Source organism: Augochlora pura, chromosome 11 (genome assembly GCF_028453695.1).
Source record: "Augochlora pura isolate Apur16 chromosome 11, APUR_v2.2.1, whole genome shotgun sequence".
NCBI classification, from domain to species: Eukaryota; Metazoa; Arthropoda; class Insecta; order Hymenoptera; family Halictidae; genus Augochlora; species Augochlora pura.
This window is the reverse complement of record NC_135782.1, coordinates 2361376-2380539: the sequence shown is the minus strand read 5'-3', so window position 1 is coordinate 2380539 and position 19164 is coordinate 2361376. Positions and strand designations below refer to the sequence as shown.

The 19164-nt window shown below is 45.1% G+C and overlaps 3 protein-coding genes across 4 annotated transcripts; 1 reads left to right on the top strand and 2 right to left on the bottom strand.

Annotated features, from left to right (window-relative positions):
• Nucleotides 1-142: 142 nt before the first annotated feature.
• Nucleotides 143-6658, bottom strand: LOC144477090 (potassium channel subfamily K member 15-like). The gene is made up of 9 exons (XM_078194543.1): nt 6441-6658; nt 3980-4111; nt 3723-3912; nt 3368-3583; nt 3107-3256; nt 2704-2905; nt 1585-2616; nt 732-907; nt 143-441 (listed from the first exon to the last, which is right to left on the bottom strand). Exons 1-7 carry the CDS (start codon nt 6615-6617, stop codon nt 2427-2429), a joined length of 1257 nt encoding a protein of 418 aa, XP_078050669.1. The 5' UTR covers nt 6618-6658; the 3' UTR covers nt 143-441; nt 732-907; nt 1585-2426.
• Nucleotides 6659-7187: 529 nt separating this feature from the next.
• On the top strand, nt 7188-8992 carry LOC144477105 (TIP41-like protein). Its single transcript, XM_078194569.1, has 6 exons — nt 7188-7358; nt 7582-7760; nt 7829-8008; nt 8075-8297; nt 8470-8628; nt 8692-8992. The coding sequence occupies exons 2-6, from the start codon at nt 7585-7587 to the stop codon at nt 8884-8886; spliced, it is 933 nt and encodes a 310-aa protein (XP_078050695.1). The 5' UTR covers nt 7188-7358; nt 7582-7584; the 3' UTR covers nt 8887-8992.
• A 439-nt stretch (nt 8993-9431) lies between these two features.
• LOC144477104 (uncharacterized) lies at nt 9432-11739 on the bottom strand. Of its 2 annotated transcripts, none has more exons than XM_078194566.1 (5): nt 11253-11739; nt 10413-10731; nt 10157-10336; nt 9851-10062; nt 9432-9769 (listed from the first exon to the last, which is right to left on the bottom strand). In XM_078194566.1, the coding sequence occupies exons 1-5, from the start codon at nt 11280-11282 to the stop codon at nt 9449-9451; spliced, it is 1062 nt and encodes a 353-aa protein (XP_078050692.1). In that variant the 5' UTR covers nt 11283-11739; the 3' UTR covers nt 9432-9448. The 2 variants fall into 2 exon arrangements, with proteins under 2 accessions (XP_078050692.1, XP_078050693.1); XM_078194567.1 differs by having other exon boundaries at nt 10916-11731.
• Between the last annotated feature and the right edge of the window lie 7425 nt (nt 11740-19164).

Here is a 19164-nt window from a genome sequence, read left to right as displayed (position 1 = left end):
ATATCGATATATCGCAATGCAGCGTACTTCTCGTATATCTCTATGTGTACATCAAATCTCGAAACATTACATTTAAAGATTGTGCTACGGTACTCGTTTTTACTTTTCGCGACAGAATGGGAAAACGATGATATACAATGAATTTTCAGTCAAATCATTATTATTATTATTATTAGATATTTTTAATCGAAACAATTTTAAGATATTATACATTCAGAATGCACGCGAATATCAATATATCTGTTGACTTTTGAATCGAATTGTGTGTAGCTTCGAATGCTTGGACGTTAATGCTTCGGCAGTTCTTCATTGACAGTCTCAGTTATTTGTTCCACTTTAGTCCACTTCAGTAGATTCGACAAGGAAAATAAATCAAAGATAGACTGTTGTTGTTGGTCTCGAAATTCTTCGAAACGAACTTTCAACTCCTGAAGAAGCAACCTATGAAACAAATGCAAACGGCAACATTATAAATTCTTGTAAACGACGTACACTATCATTCAAAAGAAAGTATGCAAATACAATTACATGGAATTAAATTAGTGATTTAATTTATTGAATGTAAAGCTACTGGAATACAATAGATATATTTATAAGAGAATTTATTGTAGAGAGAATTCTTTATAAATTGTAATTGTCCGCATACTATAGAACAGCAATGTATGTTATAAATATCATATTGTTGATCTAGTAAATGATATCGATTGCACGCTGATAGATTTATCGATCACCTGATTGACTCCATCATGTCTTTGGAAAACTCGAGACATGTTTCCACATAGTTATTGACCTTAAAATCTGCAAAACTGTTTTTAATTAGGCTACCGTTTTGGATAATCCCTTTCTTGATTTCGTCCACCTTTGGTTTCTCCGTAGGATCTTTGGTTCCAGTCATCATACTGACTTGCTAAACAAAGCAAAATTTCAAGCGCATCGAATTATTTATATTTCACAGAAGATTAGTATTCGCATGAAATTGTTATTCTGCACGTTATCGTTATTGATTTTTATCGATATAACAGTTAATTCGTTGTACGCTTTCAAATAAACCGCGCAAACCGTACTCACGCATACAACGTTGGAATGATTCATGCTACCCGAATGATGCTTTACTCGGTCGTATAAACACCCCGGCAGTTGCTGGCAATCGCTGGCAACCGCTGCCAATCGCTGGATACGTGTAAGCACGTATAACTCTGAATATATTGCAAACACCAGCAATACATTGCGTACATAACTTATTTATACTAAATTCGACATGGTGTACAACAGTTAGTCTAAAAAAATGTTTCGACATATACGATATGATTTGGTACATACATGCATTGTTGTATACAATGCGTTATGACATAATACGACTCTTTTCCGATGTTTCGATGTGACTAGCAATTTAATATTTTTAAATAATTCGTTCAATCTTGTTTGTCCTTCTCCTCGATCGAATATGACAAGGTAAGAGAACTTTCGATTATCGGCATTTACAATGATTGGACATTCTCTACAACATAACTGTCATGTACGAGCATACTGCTAGTTTACAATCTGATTTTTCTAATCGCATTTGTTGTGTTGAAATATACGCACACGATAGGCGATGCACACGAGAGCCGAGGGCATCTCGGTGTTGCTTCGAAGAGGGGATGAATTTCGCATGATCTGGACCACCCGGGGACCCCTTGAGTCGCCGAGAACTACCACGAAGACCGAGCAAGGACGCAGAACAACGTCACCTGTCGCAGTTCGTGTGGTAACCGCGATTTCTAAATTTAGCGACCGTTTCTCTAGAAAATTATTGTTTTCGTCAATCCGGTCGGTCCAACATACGGACTGCGGATCGAACTCCGGATTGTGTCGGCTACTGCGCGTAACCTAGCCCTAGCAGAATCATCGACGCGCGCATTTTCGCGCCCAATTTGAAACTAGTTTCGGGAAGCTAGGCGAAGAAGAATAAAATACAATTTTATCTGTAGTAATTGCCACGTAATTATTCGCGAAAACAAACCTTCGAGGTTGTTTAGCATTTATTCTCATTCCGATATTTTCTCTTCGATTTTATTGGCTGTTAATTCGATACCGACAGAACTCAACGTTCTGTTTTACCTACACATTACCGAACAAGATAAGTTGTCCATTTGCTCGTGCCTAGCACGAGAGCGCCATCTGTGATACAATAATCCGTAGTGTATTTCAATGTCCTTTTCCATTGAATTATTCCGACAAATTCGATACTGCTCTGTACAAGCTAATAACACCGAAAGCTAATGTAATATTATAAAGAATATTTAGAAAATGTATCTTTGGCATAATAGCATAAATAAATGTTAGCTTCGGTATATCTGATAGTTTCGCTGCCATTGGATATTGGCTCGCAAATCAATTTCTAAAGTTGCTTCTTAAACAAATCTCAAGCGAACGATTCCGACAAGTCAAACGCTAGACTCGTAAATAACAATTTGTACAATCGGCTTTTTATTCGATTGCGAGTTGTTCGCTGTTGCGGCAATATCACGGAGCACAGCCTCCACTGCTTCCTCCCATTCTTGATCCTTCGAATCTGTGCGGTTGAAAGAGGCCGACCATTTCAAGCGTGGCATCGACACCACGGTCAACACTTTCCTAAAATTAACTCGATCAATATAAAACTCTGTGCGACAACGGAGTTACTATTGTTGTGTTTGTTATTGAAAATTCTGTCAATCGTGCCTGAGATCCGAATGGAACGCGGACATGTCGCCACCAGCTTGCTCTCCCAGTCTTCGAATTGCCTCGGCTAATGGTCCGCTAAGTCTTTGGAGTCTTCTCCACGATTGAGTATATTGGAGTCTGACGAGCTCGATGATGGTGCTGGTCAACGCCAAACCAACCAGAATGTAAAGGGTACACAGTAGAGTGTACTTCGGCTTCTCTACGTACGATCGACGACACAAAGCGTGGCTATAATAACGTATGAACAGGCACCACGCGGACAGAGACACGAACGTGCTTCTGTCTCTGGCCAAGGTAGACGTTACTAGCTCGAGAAAAACGAAACTATATTGCTATTCGTGTTGTTTTCGTGTTCTCGTTCTGCCAACGAATCCCCCGCATCGTAAGCTTTGTTACTTACTCGGGACCAGATCTCCGAATCCGATAGTGGTCATCGTCACGAAGCAAAAATAAAATCCATCGAAGAAGTCCCAGTCGTCCTCCCACAGCATAAACATTCCCGCGCCGCAGGCAAGGTACAAAAACAAGAAAACGATCGCTGCCAGAGCCCCTACAAGCATACGCGAGAGAATGTAATAGTGGTTTTTGATCCTAAGTTAACACTAAATGATTCTCTTCTCCAAACCGTCGTGTCTACACATATGTATAATGTTAAGCTCACCGAGGGATCGCCTTCCGGCCAAGTTCGTCGGAAGACAGGACAGAGAACAGCGACACGGAAGCTTCGACTTTACCGCTAACCCGATCTTAACCACTGCACCGGCGAACAGTTTTCCCCAATCGGCAATCACTATCAGCGTTAGAGGTATCCCAACGAAAGCGAAGAAGATGCAAAAGATCCTTCCCCAGCCGGTCGAAGGAACGACATTTCCGTACCCTAAAATAGAAATAGTTCATTTCAGGGGGAGTTTAAATTAGATCGATTATCTCTTTGATGCCTAATGTCTCGGTCAACTTCTTGCTTTAATCGAGTTAGTCGCGAGCAAAAAGGAAGTTTGCGTGTTTAGAATAAGTACCAATGGTAGTGAGAACGGTACTGGCGAAGAAAACCGCTTGAAGGACGCTCCATCTTTCAGTAACGATCGGCGGTAAATCTGCCGTGCCTCGATCATTTTGATCGATCGTATCCGCTACGAAGCCGACTGATAGACCCCCCTGCACAGCTTCTTGAACGATCTCCTCGTAAGCACGCAACTTCACGCTCACCTATAACTCGCATATACCATCTCCAATAAAAATCTTGAGACAGGACATACCAAAGTTTATGACTTACCAATGTTTGTAAGTTCGACACGTCTGTATTGTTCGAGATAGAGTCAACGAATGAACGCCTCTGGTTACGCAGAGTCGTCCGCAAACTTTCTAAACGCGCCAATTCCGCCGGAAGCTCGATGTGCCGAAACACCTGCTCACGTATAAATTAATATCTTACTTGAATACTTTAACTCGTAAAGTATTTCATATTTCCTAACTAAAAACAATTCAGGTCTACCGCCACTGAAAACACTACCGAAAACATTAAAAACTTTTCCAAAGACACGTACAGCGCCAATTGATGTACTGGAAAAATACACAAACTGTTAATCAAATTATCGACAGTCGATAATTTGGCTAACAGTATCAGCGTTTTGCCACTGCATCCATTAGCACTGTACGGACCTTGGAAAAAGCTTTGACCACAGAATAAAGGGCCACGGAAAAATAAACAATTCTGGCATAATTGGCGAAATGAAAAATTGAACCGAGGACATAGGAAGTGTTCAGGATAGTTTTCTGCATCGATATCGTGTCAGTAAAAAGGAAAAAAGACAGATAATAATATCCAAACACCTAATCAATTAACGTGTTAGAAAATCAAAATTCAAAATGGAATTAATTATATTTTGCAGCATTGGCGTTTGGATTATTACATAATGTCGAAGCAATAATTTCATCGGAACAATATTGTGTCTCTAATTCGTTGGAAATAATCAAACATCCTTGCAAAAAGAAATCGGCAAAATATTACGAGTTTACCGACAAAACCCTTTACATTTTTGTTTAACTGGAAGAAGGAGAGAACAAACCAATTTTCCGTTCGGAGACATCACCTTCTCCAGGAGCCTTGGAAGAGTCCAAGGCTTAACGGACATCTCCGGAAAAGGGAGATGGGGGGGCGGATATCATTCCAAAGTTTTGAACCACGAACGCAATTTATACCTTACAGGTACCCTTGCGTCCACCCGGTAAACCCACTGAAAGATGGCTTACTTCAACGTCTTTATTAGCTAATCAAGCCCTTCTAGAGCACTAGCGAGAAAGTGTTCAATCAGCGCTCTCTATGAACGGATGCTTAGATTAAAACCGAGACTCTCTACCACATGTGACACGATATGTACATGCGTTCATGTAACAGTGTATTGTAGCCAAAATGGCAGCTCCCACGAAAGCAATACAATTTTCAAAAAGGGTATCTATCATTAATATCTGTGTTTTTCACAAAGTATCGATGCAACAAATCCTCCTGGACAGTTTTATGCTCTTGGTTTATATTTTAATTCTCCAATCATGTAATAATTAATGTTTTTCTTTGACCCAGGCGAACCTGTAATGTGCATATAGGAGATTTAATTCGGACGATGACCGCTATGTGGTACTAGTGTTTCGGTGCCCATGGGCGGGCATTTTTTCAGAAGTGAAATGACTCGTGCACTAAGAAGTTAAATTTGAAAATATTGGTCCGAAGGCGTCCCTAATAATTACGTAACGACTCGTAAGGACCGAGTCGGATTGGATCGGCCCTCGAAAGCGTTTTATTACTTGCAAAACATTTTCCTGAAACACTAGCGATCCAGAGATGTATTTTTGATCCGACCAGACTCGAAATTTTCAAATAGTTGTACATCCCTGTATACATATATGCTATCACAAAGGTCATCTTGGATGAGCACCGTATTTGCACAGCTCTCGAGTCTCGATTAACCGAAGTGGTAAAGTTTACCCTCGTGTTAGACGATATCGACATTAATCATTCCGCCGTCTACGGTTCAAGTGTAGTAGTAGTAGTAGTAGTAGTAGTAGTAGTAGTAGTAGTAGTAGTAGTAGTAGTAGCAGTAGTAGTAGTAGTAGCAGTAGTAGTACGCTGTAACATCTATAGGTTCTTCGAATGGAAGAAGAAATTACTTTCGATCGTAAAACACCGAATAGACACCAGCCGGTATCGTAACGGATCCTGCGATTGGCCCACCGCTAAAAATAAAGATGCCGATTGGAAATTCAGTCCCGCGTTGTTATCTCTATAAATATTACGCGCTGCATAAAACCCTGTAACTAAACAACTAGAAACGTTTGAGTCCGCTGGTGTGTATACGGTATAATAACGGACCCACGAGAATTATTAATTATTAACATTTATTTGCAAACATCTCTATTTCTCGTACGTGGAGAACCGCTTTTTGTCAACTATCGCTTGAATTTTGTGAAGCGAGATATATGAAGGAACGTATTTACGTTTAAAGGAAATGATTTCGAATGGAAGCGTGAGAAATGTTTAAAGTCAAGTACATTATTCTGATTCGCTTAGGATAGACGCTCGAGCCGTAAACCCAAAGTACGCTATGCTCCCGAGAATCCCAGCTTCGCTTTGATATCTTATTGCAGTGATGCAGCTGAGCTATAACACTATGATCGGCATTTCAAGGAAAACAGAAAGATAAACTGATTTCTGCTGCGCGAAACATCGAAGTCTGTCTTACCAAACCGCCAATCGCCGTATAGAGCATCAGGGTGATTAGCAGACCAACGTGGCCAGTGGCTGCTTTGACCTTTCGCATATGTTCCTCGCGAATGATCTGTCTCTTCTCAGCGGGTTCATCGATGTTGTCGCACGGTTGATTAAACTGCACGGTCAAACTTGACTTTTTACTCGTCATTCTAGAGTCTCGTTTACTTCCACCGTTCCCACGTAACTGCTTCCGACACCAGAGCTCAACTGATTGGGTTTGCTCGAATCTTCCACAATATCACTCCGGTTATTTCCGTATGGAACTGTGATGCGACGGTGGACCGTCCAGAGCACTTAAAGCTCTAACTGGAATTCGATTTCCCGTGCATTGGGACCTTCTCAGAGCACATTTACTCACTCGAATTCCACCAATTGTTTACGTATCTCTAGTTTTACCGATCCGTAGAGGTTTTCGAAAAAGTTGATGCGCCAGAAGAGACTTTATTAATTCTCCCACTCGTTTAACAAACAAACAAACAAACAAACCAACCGAGGCAGAATATTTTATTCAATGTTTTTTCCATAATCTTAATTGTATGTTGATTATAATATGCTGTAGATATCGAAGAAGCAACGAATTAGTTTAAATTTGTTTTTGTAAATACGTAGAAATGTGAATGGAGAATGAACTCTGCGAGATTGAAAGATTGAAATCGCGCGCCATCTAATTTGATACCCTTGTTTGTGGTACAATGTATGCACCTTTATCCGCAGCACTGTAGGTAATGCAGTCTTATGGTGAAACGATTATTGTTAGATACGAAAAAAAGTCAAGATTGACAAGATAAAAAGTTCAAACAGTAAGCAATATGGTCGCTAGGTAATAAAAAGAATATTCGGAAGATCTACAGGAAATTATTTTGATGACCGTGGTGAAGAAATATTCATCGTAAGTGTCGTTAGTAAGCAATGATTGACAGGTTATAGATTGTTTCTTTTGAAAACATAAGTTTAATCGTGAATTAAACAATATAAAAAAGTAGCATAGAATGCATTGTGCATGGAAAACATGGTATTCGCTGTGTTATATGAAGAATTGTTTAAAAAAACTCCATAGTAGGAAAGGGAGATTATTACTTGGGCCTGCATTGTTTCTCGATAATCTGTTTTAGGTCATGACAGCGATTAAAGTACACGGAGGAATCGATATTCTAAGACTTCCTGTTAATCAAGAAGAACACATCTTCCCTCCTTGGCATATCAAATACACAAAGTCTCATATATTGCATTCTAAATGCTCTAAAAATGAGGATAGCTGCAACGACAAAGACAATCCCTGCCAATTTTGCGTGTATGTTCTATACTTCATGGATGGATACAATGTTATGGTGTGCTTATACCTTATTAGAAACTCTACAGTTTTAGCCGTACCTTGGAACTACCACATATGCCTGATATGGTATTTCCAAACAATATATTAACTTTAAAGCATCAAGATGGGGCATACCTGCAATTCAATGCACTGGATGCATTGAAAACTGTCTCCAATGGAAAAATTCATGTCCAACTTGCTTGCGCAGAAGTATGGAAGGAATCTAGGCATGTATATTGCATTTTTTGATTAATTCGTTCAATAAATTTTACATGAACATTGTTTGGAAACAGATCTGAAAACAGTGAATATTTAGAAGAAAAAATAAAACCTTTCGATTGGACTTTTACTACCTCCTACACTGGTACAATTAATAATTTTAAATTTGAAGAAACTCACGAACGGATCGATATGGACAAATTGAGGAGAAGGGATAAAATTTTATTTTATCACGACTTAACGCTATTCGAGGATGAACTGCATGATAACGGAATAGCTGTTTGTTCTGTAAAAATTGTAAGTCGGTAGTATTGCGCACGGAGTGTCGTGGTATTTATGGAACAACCGTGAAGAGGATATAAGTCCTTTCCGCGATTCTACCATCAATATTAGGACACCCGGTATAGCATATACGTATCGTACAATCACTATGAAAAATTTATAATTGATCTTCTTTAAATTTAAACAGCGGGTGATGCCTGGCAGCTTTTTCATTTTGTTGAGATATTTCTTGAGAATCGATAACGTAATGATAAGAATAAACGATACTCGCATTTATCACGAGTTCGGTCAGGACTATTTGTTACGCGAATATACAACAAGAGAAGCTAAGGTGTCGGAATTGCGAGTAAGTAGGTTAATGAAATAACGTTGCTTTCTTCAGATTCTAATGATTTCTACGTTTTTTTAGGTACCCCCACACCTGTTCTGCGAACCTAGCGAAATAGCACCACATTTGCCGTTAACAGGCTGCCATTATCATAAACTGATAATACTATCGAGCAAAGCCCCGTCTGGTGCAAATAACGAATTAGCTAATGAAGCGGCAGCAGATGACATTGCTGTTAGTACTACCGCGAACGAAGCAGATAATTCTGTTACCTAAGGATTACATACATATTTATGTCATAATTTATGGTAATTAGCGAGCATATTTCGTAAAACAAGTAACTGCATAATTTCATGCAACAGGAAAAGAGTTTCAAAATTGTTTGATAACCTATTAGAATCGCACGGTTCGTTTAACTTTGCTACACAACCGATAATGAAGAATAACTGATCTTTATTTTACATATGATGTTAAACGTACATATAAAACAAAATATACTTAATAATAAACTAAAAAGGAACTTTTTGATAAACGCTGGATTTCATCGCTTTGCGAGATAGGACGTAAAGTTTGGGATAAGCTCCGTCTTTCTCGAGCTATTGGCGTATCTCTTCCGTATGACCTTATTGAACCACACATACATTTTGGCATTGTAGTCATGTTTAATTAAGCACGATACTTTCATCGCGAAAAAAGTTGTTTTCGAAGGAGACGAGTCTTTGAAGGTTATTTAACTTTGTCGGCTGTCTACGGAACATGATTTTTATTTTACATATAATGTTAAATGTACATATAAAAAAATATAATTAATAATAAACTCAAGAGAAACTTTTTGATTTCATCGTTTTCTCAGATACGACGTAAAATTGGGTATAAGCTCTCCACTTCTCGAATTACTGTCATATCTTTTTCGTATGACTTTATCAATCCACATGTACATTTTCTCATTATAGTCTTGCTCCGTTAAACACGTTACCGTCATCGCGAAAATGGTCAATTTTGACCTGGATAAATCTGCGGCGGTTAACTTCTTCCTGGGCCTTTTATGGAATCTAAAATCCATATTGCAGAAGCCGGATACAATTACGTAATCACCAGGTCGCACATATTTCCCCAGCATACCCTTTTCCGTTTCCAACCACCATTTATGTTCCAAAGTCTGTGAAATAATCAGATGAATCAATATTCATTTTTCGATATTATAAGATTAAAATATACAATTTAATCACATCATACTTACAGCTTTCTCCTGGATAGTAGTATCTGCTGGGTAAACAAATTTGGGTCGAGTGTCAGGGAAACGTTTTGGACAATTTTTGAGATCCAACCCTAGACTTTTAATTTTTGCAGCTTGCTCATAATATTTCATATCGACTTTTTTTTTTGCATCATTGGTTTTTCTAAATCTATTCTTGTCATAACAGACGGCGATGGACCCTGTTCCATCGTCCACTGGAAATATTCTTTTACGATTAATATTGTTTTTTATTGCGACTCATGCATACGGAATGACATATAATTCGTTACTCGAAGTAATTCTATTCACCTTGATACTTAAAATATCTCGCATCTTCCCTGACGTGAACCACGAATCCTACTATAAGTATTTTCTTTACACGAATTTTCGACATATTTAAAATGCGGAATCTTACATATCCGTCCATCAGGTACGGAACGAATCTGCTGAGCTCCTTGATCAAGTAGGGAAAAGTCACGTATGTTATACCTAGTACAATTTGTAAAATATAATGCACACGGATGAATTTCAACAAAGATAGATAATGCTCGACCATTTATAATACCTTTACGCCCGGATTTATAATAAGGCCATTCTTTCTTTCGTGCAATATAAAAAGGGTAATCATACTCTCCTTCGTGCGAAACGAAATCCGGATCTGTATTGTTGGGTAGATTTACTTTCGACGATCCTGCAGTAGCCATTTTAAAGAATGTACGTCTAAATGCTAGAAGAATCACGAGGAAACTGCTGCGCCGTATCGATGATTCAATTGTTTCTCGCCCCTCTTTTGTTATGATTTGAAGACCTTCGAGGACACGAGCCTGTTCTTGGAACATTGTTCTGTCGGATTTCGACGGTTGACGCCAGGGTGCGTTGTTTCTCTGCAGGTTAAGAAATTCTCAGACTATAAATTGAACGCGTCTATGCCATTTTGAATCCGGACGAGTCAAGATATTAAATGGGGATATTGGAAACATTTGTTAACACGTTGTTAACGGACCCATCGATTCAAATGATCTTGCAAAGCGAATACAATTTAATTGATCGCATAATGAAACTACGTACTCGAAGTTCATTATTGACCAAGCCTTATGAACCCCGTTAAATTTCGCAGATTGTAATGAAATTAGATTCGGACGAATCCATGAAAGGATTGTTCCCAGTCGATGTTGGTTAACCGAATATTTGCATCCGAATTTGCAACGAATCCCTCATTCTCGGCGTGACCGGCCCCAGCTGAATGAATGGTCGCAGAAACTAACAAAGCGTGGTTTCGTTGAGACACCGTAATTGCTGTTAGCAGTTGTACTGTAACGCCGCGTACTAACACGGATCGGGTCCCGTGTTCATTGTTCCTTTACACTCCGACTGACCTTGGGAAGGACACGCCTGTTACACGCACCTTGCATTCCTCGAATCCCCCGCGTTCCATTCTTCGCGACCGCGACTCTGCCTCGATAAGCAACGACGTCTCATTTCCGAGTCGTGCGACCAAGTCGGTTCCAACGAACAAACGAACACTTCGAGGACGGGCATGGCTTTAATCGCGGCACGGTACCCGACGAAAAACTCGTATCGAAAATGCGACGAATAAGACGAGCAACCGTTTCCGAACCAGCGAAATAAAAAGCGAAGCGAATCGAACTATTGTCCGAAGACGTCTTGGCGAAGCTGCGCCGTTATAGAAGAGGTTCGCGCAAAAAACTGTCCGGCACTGTGACACGGCAGAAGAGAGAAAAGCTTGGACATAGCCAGCGATAGTTTCGAGATTTCTTCCGCTCGATAACATTCAATTAATGCCTCAGCGGGAACACGTTGGATCTATACGTAATCGGTTGCAACTCTCGGATCGCACCTGGCTTGGCAAACATCTAATTACAATGTTCTCTGCTTCCTATCCATCTCTGTAAGTCATCCTCTCTTTCTCTCTCTCTCTCTCCTTCCGTTGCTATCACACTAATCGCTGGATCCGCAATTAACAACAGCAACAACTTGTCTCCTTTACTCGTTCGGATATGGGATCTAAGAGTTTGCTGAACATTGGCTTTGCCTCTGTTGCAATCTCTTACGAGAGATACCGAAGTCTACAACACCTTCGTAGCATACGAAGCAAGTAATACTCGTGAGGGAAATTTGAAGCATCTTCCTAGCGGCTGATAGATAGGCTAGAAATTTAGAATTCCTAGTGACCAAGATGTCTAGATCTTTTTTTTTAACCTATTTTTTCGTTGTGCCGGTGAAAGTCCTTCTCGAGCGATTCGCTCGCGTTCTTCCGGCGATCGCGGTGCAAGGCGTCCGCGAGCAGCTCGTAGCCACCGCTGGGCATCGCTACCTCGCACGCTACCATGATGCGTAGGTGTTTCCGGCCGGCTGAAGCACGGGCATCTGCCCGGTCTCTCTCCGAACGCGCAACAACCACAAAACAGAGCGAGAGAGAGAATACCGAGCGGGACGCGAAGCGGTGGAGAGTGGTGTTGGAAGGAGAGGCGAGGAGAGGAACGAGCGAATAAGGGAGCTGGGCGAGCAAAGCGAGAAAAATAGAGTTTGCCTGGCGGGCGAGTGAGTGGAAAAGCAGGATGCGAGAGGAAGGACGGTGGATAAAGAAAGCGTAACTGGATAGACAGGGACGAAGAAAGGGAGAGCGAGAGAAAGAGAAAGAGAGAGAGAGAGAGAGAGAGAGAGAGAGAGAGAGAGAGAAAGAGAGATGGAGTGGGAACGCTCGGCCGGAAGCAGTTACTCGTGCGATGTAACGAAAATATCAGGCGTCCGTTTCGCAATCGGCCTACCCGTGTTCGTCGAGTTTAATATAGAACGCTCGCACGCCCTGTCGCGAAAACATCACGCTAACGTCGGTACGCGCGCGCCGCTGCTGCATCCGTCCTCTTATATGCATATCGAAAATCGCTGTTCCACCTCGACCTCTTCTTCGATCCGATTCGATCGCGAGTTGTCTTTCCAGAGTTCGAACCTGCTTAGCCCACTGGGTTCGCTCCCAACCCGACCAACCCGACCAACCCGACGACGAATCCTTCATCGATGACCAAGAGGCTTCCGAGGCGCGTGAAACCATCACCGACGTAGGAAAACTTTGGGGCCGGCCACTTGTTCCTCAACATGCTCGAAACCTGTCAAACGCACTACCACCAGCCATCGCTCGAAAAGTTTAGTGGTCGTTCAAATTTCAATGCTCCGCTTTCAATCTCCTCATTATTCGAGACCGGAAATAATGGAAGACCATGGTCGCGTTCGGTTTTCGAAAAATCCCAGCCACCTTTTCTGCCGTCGATGACGATGGGACGCGCGAACCGAGCGACGAGGACGTTGGCCACATCCCTTTGACTCGAATCTTGCGAACGATGTTCCGTGACCTCGGTCATTCTAATCTCTCTCTCTCTCTCTCTCTCTCACACACACACACGCGCGCGCGCGCGCGCAACACAAGCCCGTTAATAAATTTTCGCGCGGCGTACTACGTGGAACGTGGCTTAATCTGCCCTGCTAGATCGTAAATCATATTCGTACAGCCGATGGGTCTCTCTCTCGTCGATCCCTCTCCTTGTGACCTTGCTTCCTCCGCTATCCTGACGCGATAATAAATTCATACGGCGGATCTCCGTAAAATCTCTCTCATTCCCTCTCCCTTTCCGTTTCTCTTTTTCTGCTGACGCGGGCACGAACTCCTGCTACTCCCACCCCCCGCTCTCTCTCCTCCTTTTTCTTTTTCTTCGTTTCGCTTCTTCTCGGTTCTTCTTCCTCGTCACCGGATATTTCGCCGATTTAATTCGCCGTCCGATAAACCTGACCAACCGTAAAACCGTTCGGAGGACGCGGATGCCTTCGCAGGTTGCGGATCCTCCGATCCGGCCGATTCCAACCGTACCTCGGGACTCGGCTCGCGTCGGTGAATAGGCACGACCAACTATTCTGTCCTATTCGGTTTGCGCGATAGACTCTATTACTTAATTATCGTTCTTCCGTCTTAATTAGCGTTCCCTTTGCTCACGGTAAACGCACGATTTCCATCGACGCGAACTCGCAGCCGCAACTCTCCGCTTTTATTCGTACGCGTAACATTTCTTTCCTTGCGCGTATAATATTCCCTCTGCTCGCTCCTACAAACACGCCCCTTTCTACTCGGCCAACCTTCTCCCGCATCTCGCGTATTCCTAATCTCTCCTCGTTTAACCTTCTGACTCTACTCGCATAAGTTTCGCTCTCTTCTTTCCATTTTCCCCGACTACTCGCAGAACCTACTTCCTCCGCGGCGGCAGCGAACCAGCTCCCGCGTCTCTCTGCTCCTCCGACCGGTCGACTCTGCTCTCGCCGGTTTTCGTAGCAGCTACACTCCAAATAACGAAACAACAGTTTCTACTCCGGCTTGCCTGTCGTCGTCGTCGTCGTCGTCGTCGTCGTCGTCGTCGTCGTCGTCGTCGTCGCCGGTTCGCTTACTCACCGTTTCGCTTATCGCTTCGACTACCTTCGGGAGCGTGTCCGCGGTAGCGAGCCGCCAATCGATAATGAGATTTAATAAGATGGCCGCGGAACGACACTGGAAATATCGCGGCCGTTCCGCGAACAGCCACCCTATCAATCTCGATTCTTTTCCCGGCCCCGTATTATTCGCCCCGGGATTTTTGCGTTTCCGGAACGATGCGCTCCGTGAATGCATCGCACGTACAATGACCGTCTCTATTAGGCCGCGTGGCGCATCGTGCATCGTGCACCGCGTGCATCACGCATCACGCATCACGCATCGCGCGTTCGAAGCGCATCGAGCTCCGTCCCTTTTTGTCGATCGACGGACAAACTCGTGTCGGCGCATTCCATGCTGCAAACACCGATTTGAAAATGTAGTCGTCGCCGTTCGATGACGATAGCTGCCGATAACGTTTGCTCGGATGAAACGCTTCCGATTTGGTCGACGAGCTATGGCATGGTATCCAGAGCACAATAGGGTCGGATCTAGGCCAGATTCGGGCAGGGTGTCCCGTCGAACAACCGGTCCCTTGTGATTCGAAAGGCGTCTCACGATTTATCGTTGCTGAGTTGTATAGATTTGGTCGAAGCTTTCGTTGCCCGGACAGAAATAGCGATGCTCGAGCAAGCTTCGAATATTCACAAAACACTGTAAAAGTATTTTTTTTCGTGAAAAATCTAGGGCGAAACGCTTGCGAATGTCGACGTATCCGTACAATTATTTTGCTGCGACGATTCCACTCGTGCTCTTCGAGTTTACCGTTGTCGCCCCGATTCGAGTTCGTACGAAAACGGCTGAAAGAAGGAAATTATGAGACGGTTATCAGCGTAGGGCAGAGCGGACGAAAGATTTCCGTAAACGTGTAGAGAAGAAGCGCGCCTTCCGAAAACGCTTCGCGGTTATTGGATAGCAGATTTCTGGGAGAGTCCTTGTCTCTCTCCGCGCCTTTACGACCGTTCTTTCGTCAACGATCGCGTCGTTATCGGAACGAATCGAACGGAAGGCGCGGCACCAGCGGCGAACGATCTCGCCTGCGCTGCGGGGGGATACGACACTTTTTCGTCGGTTTCGCTCGCATCCGCTCTGCTCCGCTCGATGCGCATCCTTCGTCGAAAGCGATACGATAAGTAGCGCGTATCGCGCGGTGTAGCTCGATGCAGCTTGGTGCAGCTTGGTGCAGCTTGGTGCAGCCTGCCGAAGCCGAGCTGATTCACGCCGTGAAATTATCCTGTCACTGCTGCGCGCCTACATTGTATCGGCCTGGAAACTAGTTTCGAGCGGAAAAGGGTTAAAGGACGTCACCGGTAGCGTTGACTTCTTCAAATGTGGTTGAACGAGCCGTTGTGGCGAGGCGAGGCGAGGCGAGGCGAAGGCAAAAGCGAGCCAGGCCAATCTTCCCTCGTTGGTGCGTTCGTTCGAGCGAAGTGGAAGGGATAAGTAACCGGAGGTAGCGACGGCTTCGAGTCGAGGCCGAGCTCGTCCGGCTGCAATTTATCCGACCACGAAGTTCCGTGTATTGGATTCGATTCGCGTTACTCGATAGCGCTGCTTTCTTCCACGGTCTACCTGACAACCAGGCAAGCACCGTCGCGGATCTCTCGCGCCATCGAGATTGAGATTCAGCGGACACGGCGATCTGTCAGAGTTTCTCCCTTTAGGCAGATATTGGCGCCCGTCGATTCTCCGATTCGGTCCCATCGCTCTATTCTTTGCCTCTTTGTACAGCTAAATCGCTCGCAAAACTCGCAAAACTCGCAAAACTCGCAACAGAGGGAATTGAATGGCCATCGCTAACCGGATGAGGCCGAAGGCATGAGGAGGGCAACGGGGGATTCGTGCACAGGTCTCGGCATCGAAGGTGGAGCCGAACGGTGGGGAAGAGGCCACTTCCGGTCACGTGACAACACTGGACCAGCCAGCCTGCCACTTTGCTCTCTTCTTATTTTCGGCTCGGTGATCCCTTTCCCCCTTGCCTCCCTTCGCCGCCCCTTGCCTCTTGGCGAAGCTCGCGAAGCCCTCTGCACCCCTCTGCGAGTTCGTGCCGACTCGAACCGAACCGAGCCGAGCGGAGAGCCGCAGCCGCAGCCGCAGCCGCAGCCGCAGCCGCAGAAGCAGCCGGTCCTCGGCGTCGGCGTCATATTCTTTTTCTTTCTCTTCTTCTCGATTAACACGAACCGCGCGTCACGAATCGGTCACGAACAAGTGAAACAGATGGCCGGTCGTGTTTTCTTTCCTTTCTCCTCCTCTTTCACGTCCGTTCCACGCGCGCCGCATGGAATGTTCAATTTATGCGCCGACGCACTAAACTTCCGGACCGGAAGTCGCCCCAGAGAACGTTCCTTCCTCGCTATCGTTCCCGCTCCGCGCTCCACGCTCCGCGCACCTCGCCCCTCTCAGCTTGCGCCGTTGATTCTTCGCCGCCCTCGTTCGACATGGTCATCGATCCCCAGATTGTGTCGCGCCATTTAGTCGATCGATCGAAATGTATTTTCACACGAGAGAAACGATCGACCGTATCGAGACTAGAAGTACCGAAATTGCTTCGTCGAATACATACCCATTCGATTGTGCGTCGGGCTTTTCGTAGGAGAGCAATTCTCGTCCCTCCGTCTAAATGGCCAGCGCTCTCCATTCCTCTCCTGCGGCTCTCGCGTACGCGTACGTGTAAGTGCGACGCGCGTGTATCGCAGTTGCGAGGATGTTAACCGCTCTGTGTAATTACGGCTTCCTGAAATTCAGCCGTGGCGAAGAGAGCCGCACGGCAACGTTCTCGATGTCTACCGGAAAGCGCGCGCGATACTCCTCCGACGTCGGTGCGCGGCGCGTGTGCTCGCGCGCCGCGCCAGGAGTCGGGAGACGGGAGTCGGGAGTCGGGAGTCGGGAGAGATTAATTGGAACCCGACGGCGGCTTTCTACGTTTGCCCGGTGGAGTTTTCGTCAAGGTGATCGCGATCTCGCGGTGTTAGCGATCGATCCTGGGACAGCGCGTTCAGAGATCGTCGTCGATCGAAAAGAGAACTAACCGTACGATTTCCGCGCGCCTTGGATTGTCCCAGGAAGCAACGCGTGTACCTTTCTACAGCTCCACGTACAAGTAGAACGACGAAAAAGAGCGCGCCGCTGGACGGATGTGGCTTCGCAAAGGATACGATACATGTTTTTCCAATTAGTCTTTCCTCGCAATCGTGTTATTATTCTTGTTACCATTATAATTATCATTGTTGATGTTATTAATATTATTTTCACCTTTCTTGTTATTACTGCTATGTAGGAACGAAACTGACGTAACAGGTTGATGACACGGTAGAAACGAAACGTGGTGCGAGAACGCGTATTTAGTGCGAATGCTAGCAGCCAAAGACGAGAAAGAACGATCGCGTCTTCCGCTTCGCGGCCATAGGCGATCGTACCAAAAGTGTTGGATGAGCCCGGACGCGGCTCGATCGCGAGGAAATCACGGTTCGCCCTCGTTAGCGTCGCGGTCACATTGCTTTTTAGAGGCTGGCGAGAAGACGACGCGCGTCTTCCGCGCAGAGACATATTTATAGATGTTATATGGTATGCTGAAGGAATGCTATCGAAGAGGTTGCGAAAAGATAGGTGATTGCGACGCCACCGAGGAAAAATAACCTTGTCCGGGTGAATTTCGTTGAGTTTGCCCACCGCGCGCGCTGTGTTCGGGGGTTAGTGGAACGCCGTGCAAGATTCTCCGCGTCTACAAGGAAATAACATTTTATTTGAAACATTTCTCTGTACAGCATATATAATCCAAGATGTTTGACCAGAATTACTTCTTACCCCGCACCATTCACGGGATATACTATTTACATTAGCCCTATCATCGAGTCGAACGGATTCACGTTGCGGAAGTAGGAACGCGGCTTGATGCTGCGCGTCCACAGGAAACGCGTCATGCTCTCCCGAGAAAGTATAGTTTTTGCCCGCTTCCGAGTCCTTCGAGAGAAGAGGCTGACGAGCAATGCCCGAAGAGTGATCATGCGACGAGCGACGAGCGAGCGCGGCTTCGAGTCGGACACCTTCCTTTTCCTTCACTCGAAATCGACTCGAACTCGGCTCGTGTCCGAGTTGTTGCGCTCGGCAGACCTGCTCGACGGCCGTGGATTTCGAATCGATCGTTGTCTTCTTCCGCCGCAGGGACGATTCCGCGAAGGTCGAGCGGAGAGGACTACGCGGCGATAGCGATGCGGCGAGTCCGTGAACAGAGCTTTGGCGTCGTATGGCAGAGAGAAACGTCGTCGAAAGTTAGCTTTCCTATTTAGCTCCAAAGTTCCGGTCACGGTCCCGCAGGGCGCATCGTCGCGACGGTCTCGAGCGGACACGCGGCACAGAGCTTCGTCGCCATATTCGAAAGGGCCCGTGTCGCGTCGTCTCGATGTTTCGTCGTTCAGGTGTTTCGATGTCGGGGTCTCTCACCGCGCGCGTACATATGCAACACCCCCGTGTTCATTCTTGGCCCAAAGAGGAAGGGAGAGAGAGAAAGAGAGAGAGAGATACGCGATGGAACCTCTGGCAAATGCTCCTTTTATCTCTCTTCTTCTTCTTCTTCTTCTTCTTCTGCTCAGTGACTCTGTTGTGCCGCCGTGCTACCGATACGCGCGCGCGGTAGCAGCTAGCGAAAGCGTGTGCACACGTATTCCGCGGATCGAGACCAGAGGAAAACGCTCGGTAACGCGGACAATGCTTCTTTTCAGAGCATCCTCTTCTCCTCCCTCGGCATCCCCCCTCTCGCTTTCACCGTAACGACTTCCTCTGCTCGCATGCTCTATCTTCTCTTTCTCGCTCTCGCGTCCTCTCGCACTTTCGTTTGTTCCTCTTT

Bases quoted from the DNA above. Each gene is read 5' to 3' on its own strand.
- LOC144477090 (XM_078194543.1), bottom strand. From the start codon at position 6,617: ATGACGAGTAAAAAGTCAAGTTTGACCGTGCAGTTTAATCAACCGTGC. The intron at 3,913-3,979 runs GTAAGTCATAAA...TGCGAGTTATAG, and splicing joins TGTCGAACTTACAAACATTG to GTGAGCGTGAAGTTGCGTGC. The intron at 3,257-3,367 runs GTGAGCTTAACA...GTATGCTTGTAG, and splicing joins GGCCGGAAGGCGATCCCTCG to GGGCTCTGGCAGCGATCGTT.
- LOC144477105 (XM_078194569.1), top strand. From the start codon at position 7,585: ATGACAGCGATTAAAGTACACGGAGGAATCGATATTCTAAGACTTCCT. The intron at 8,298-8,469 runs GTAAGTCGGTAG...AAATTTAAACAG, and splicing joins CTGTTTGTTCTGTAAAAATT to CGGGTGATGCCTGGCAGCTT. The intron at 8,629-8,691 runs GTAAGTAGGTTA...ACGTTTTTTTAG, and splicing joins CTAAGGTGTCGGAATTGCGA to GTACCCCCACACCTGTTCTG.
- LOC144477104 (XM_078194566.1), bottom strand. From the start codon at position 11,282: ATGGAACGCGGGGGATTCGAGGAATGCAAG. The intron at 10,337-10,412 runs GTATTATAAATG...AAATTGTACTAG, and splicing joins TTATAAATCCGGGCGTAAAG to GTATAACATACGTGACTTTT. The intron at 9,770-9,850 runs GTAAGTATGATG...ATTATTTCACAG, and splicing joins CTACTATCCAGGAGAAAGCT to ACTTTGGAACATAAATGGTG.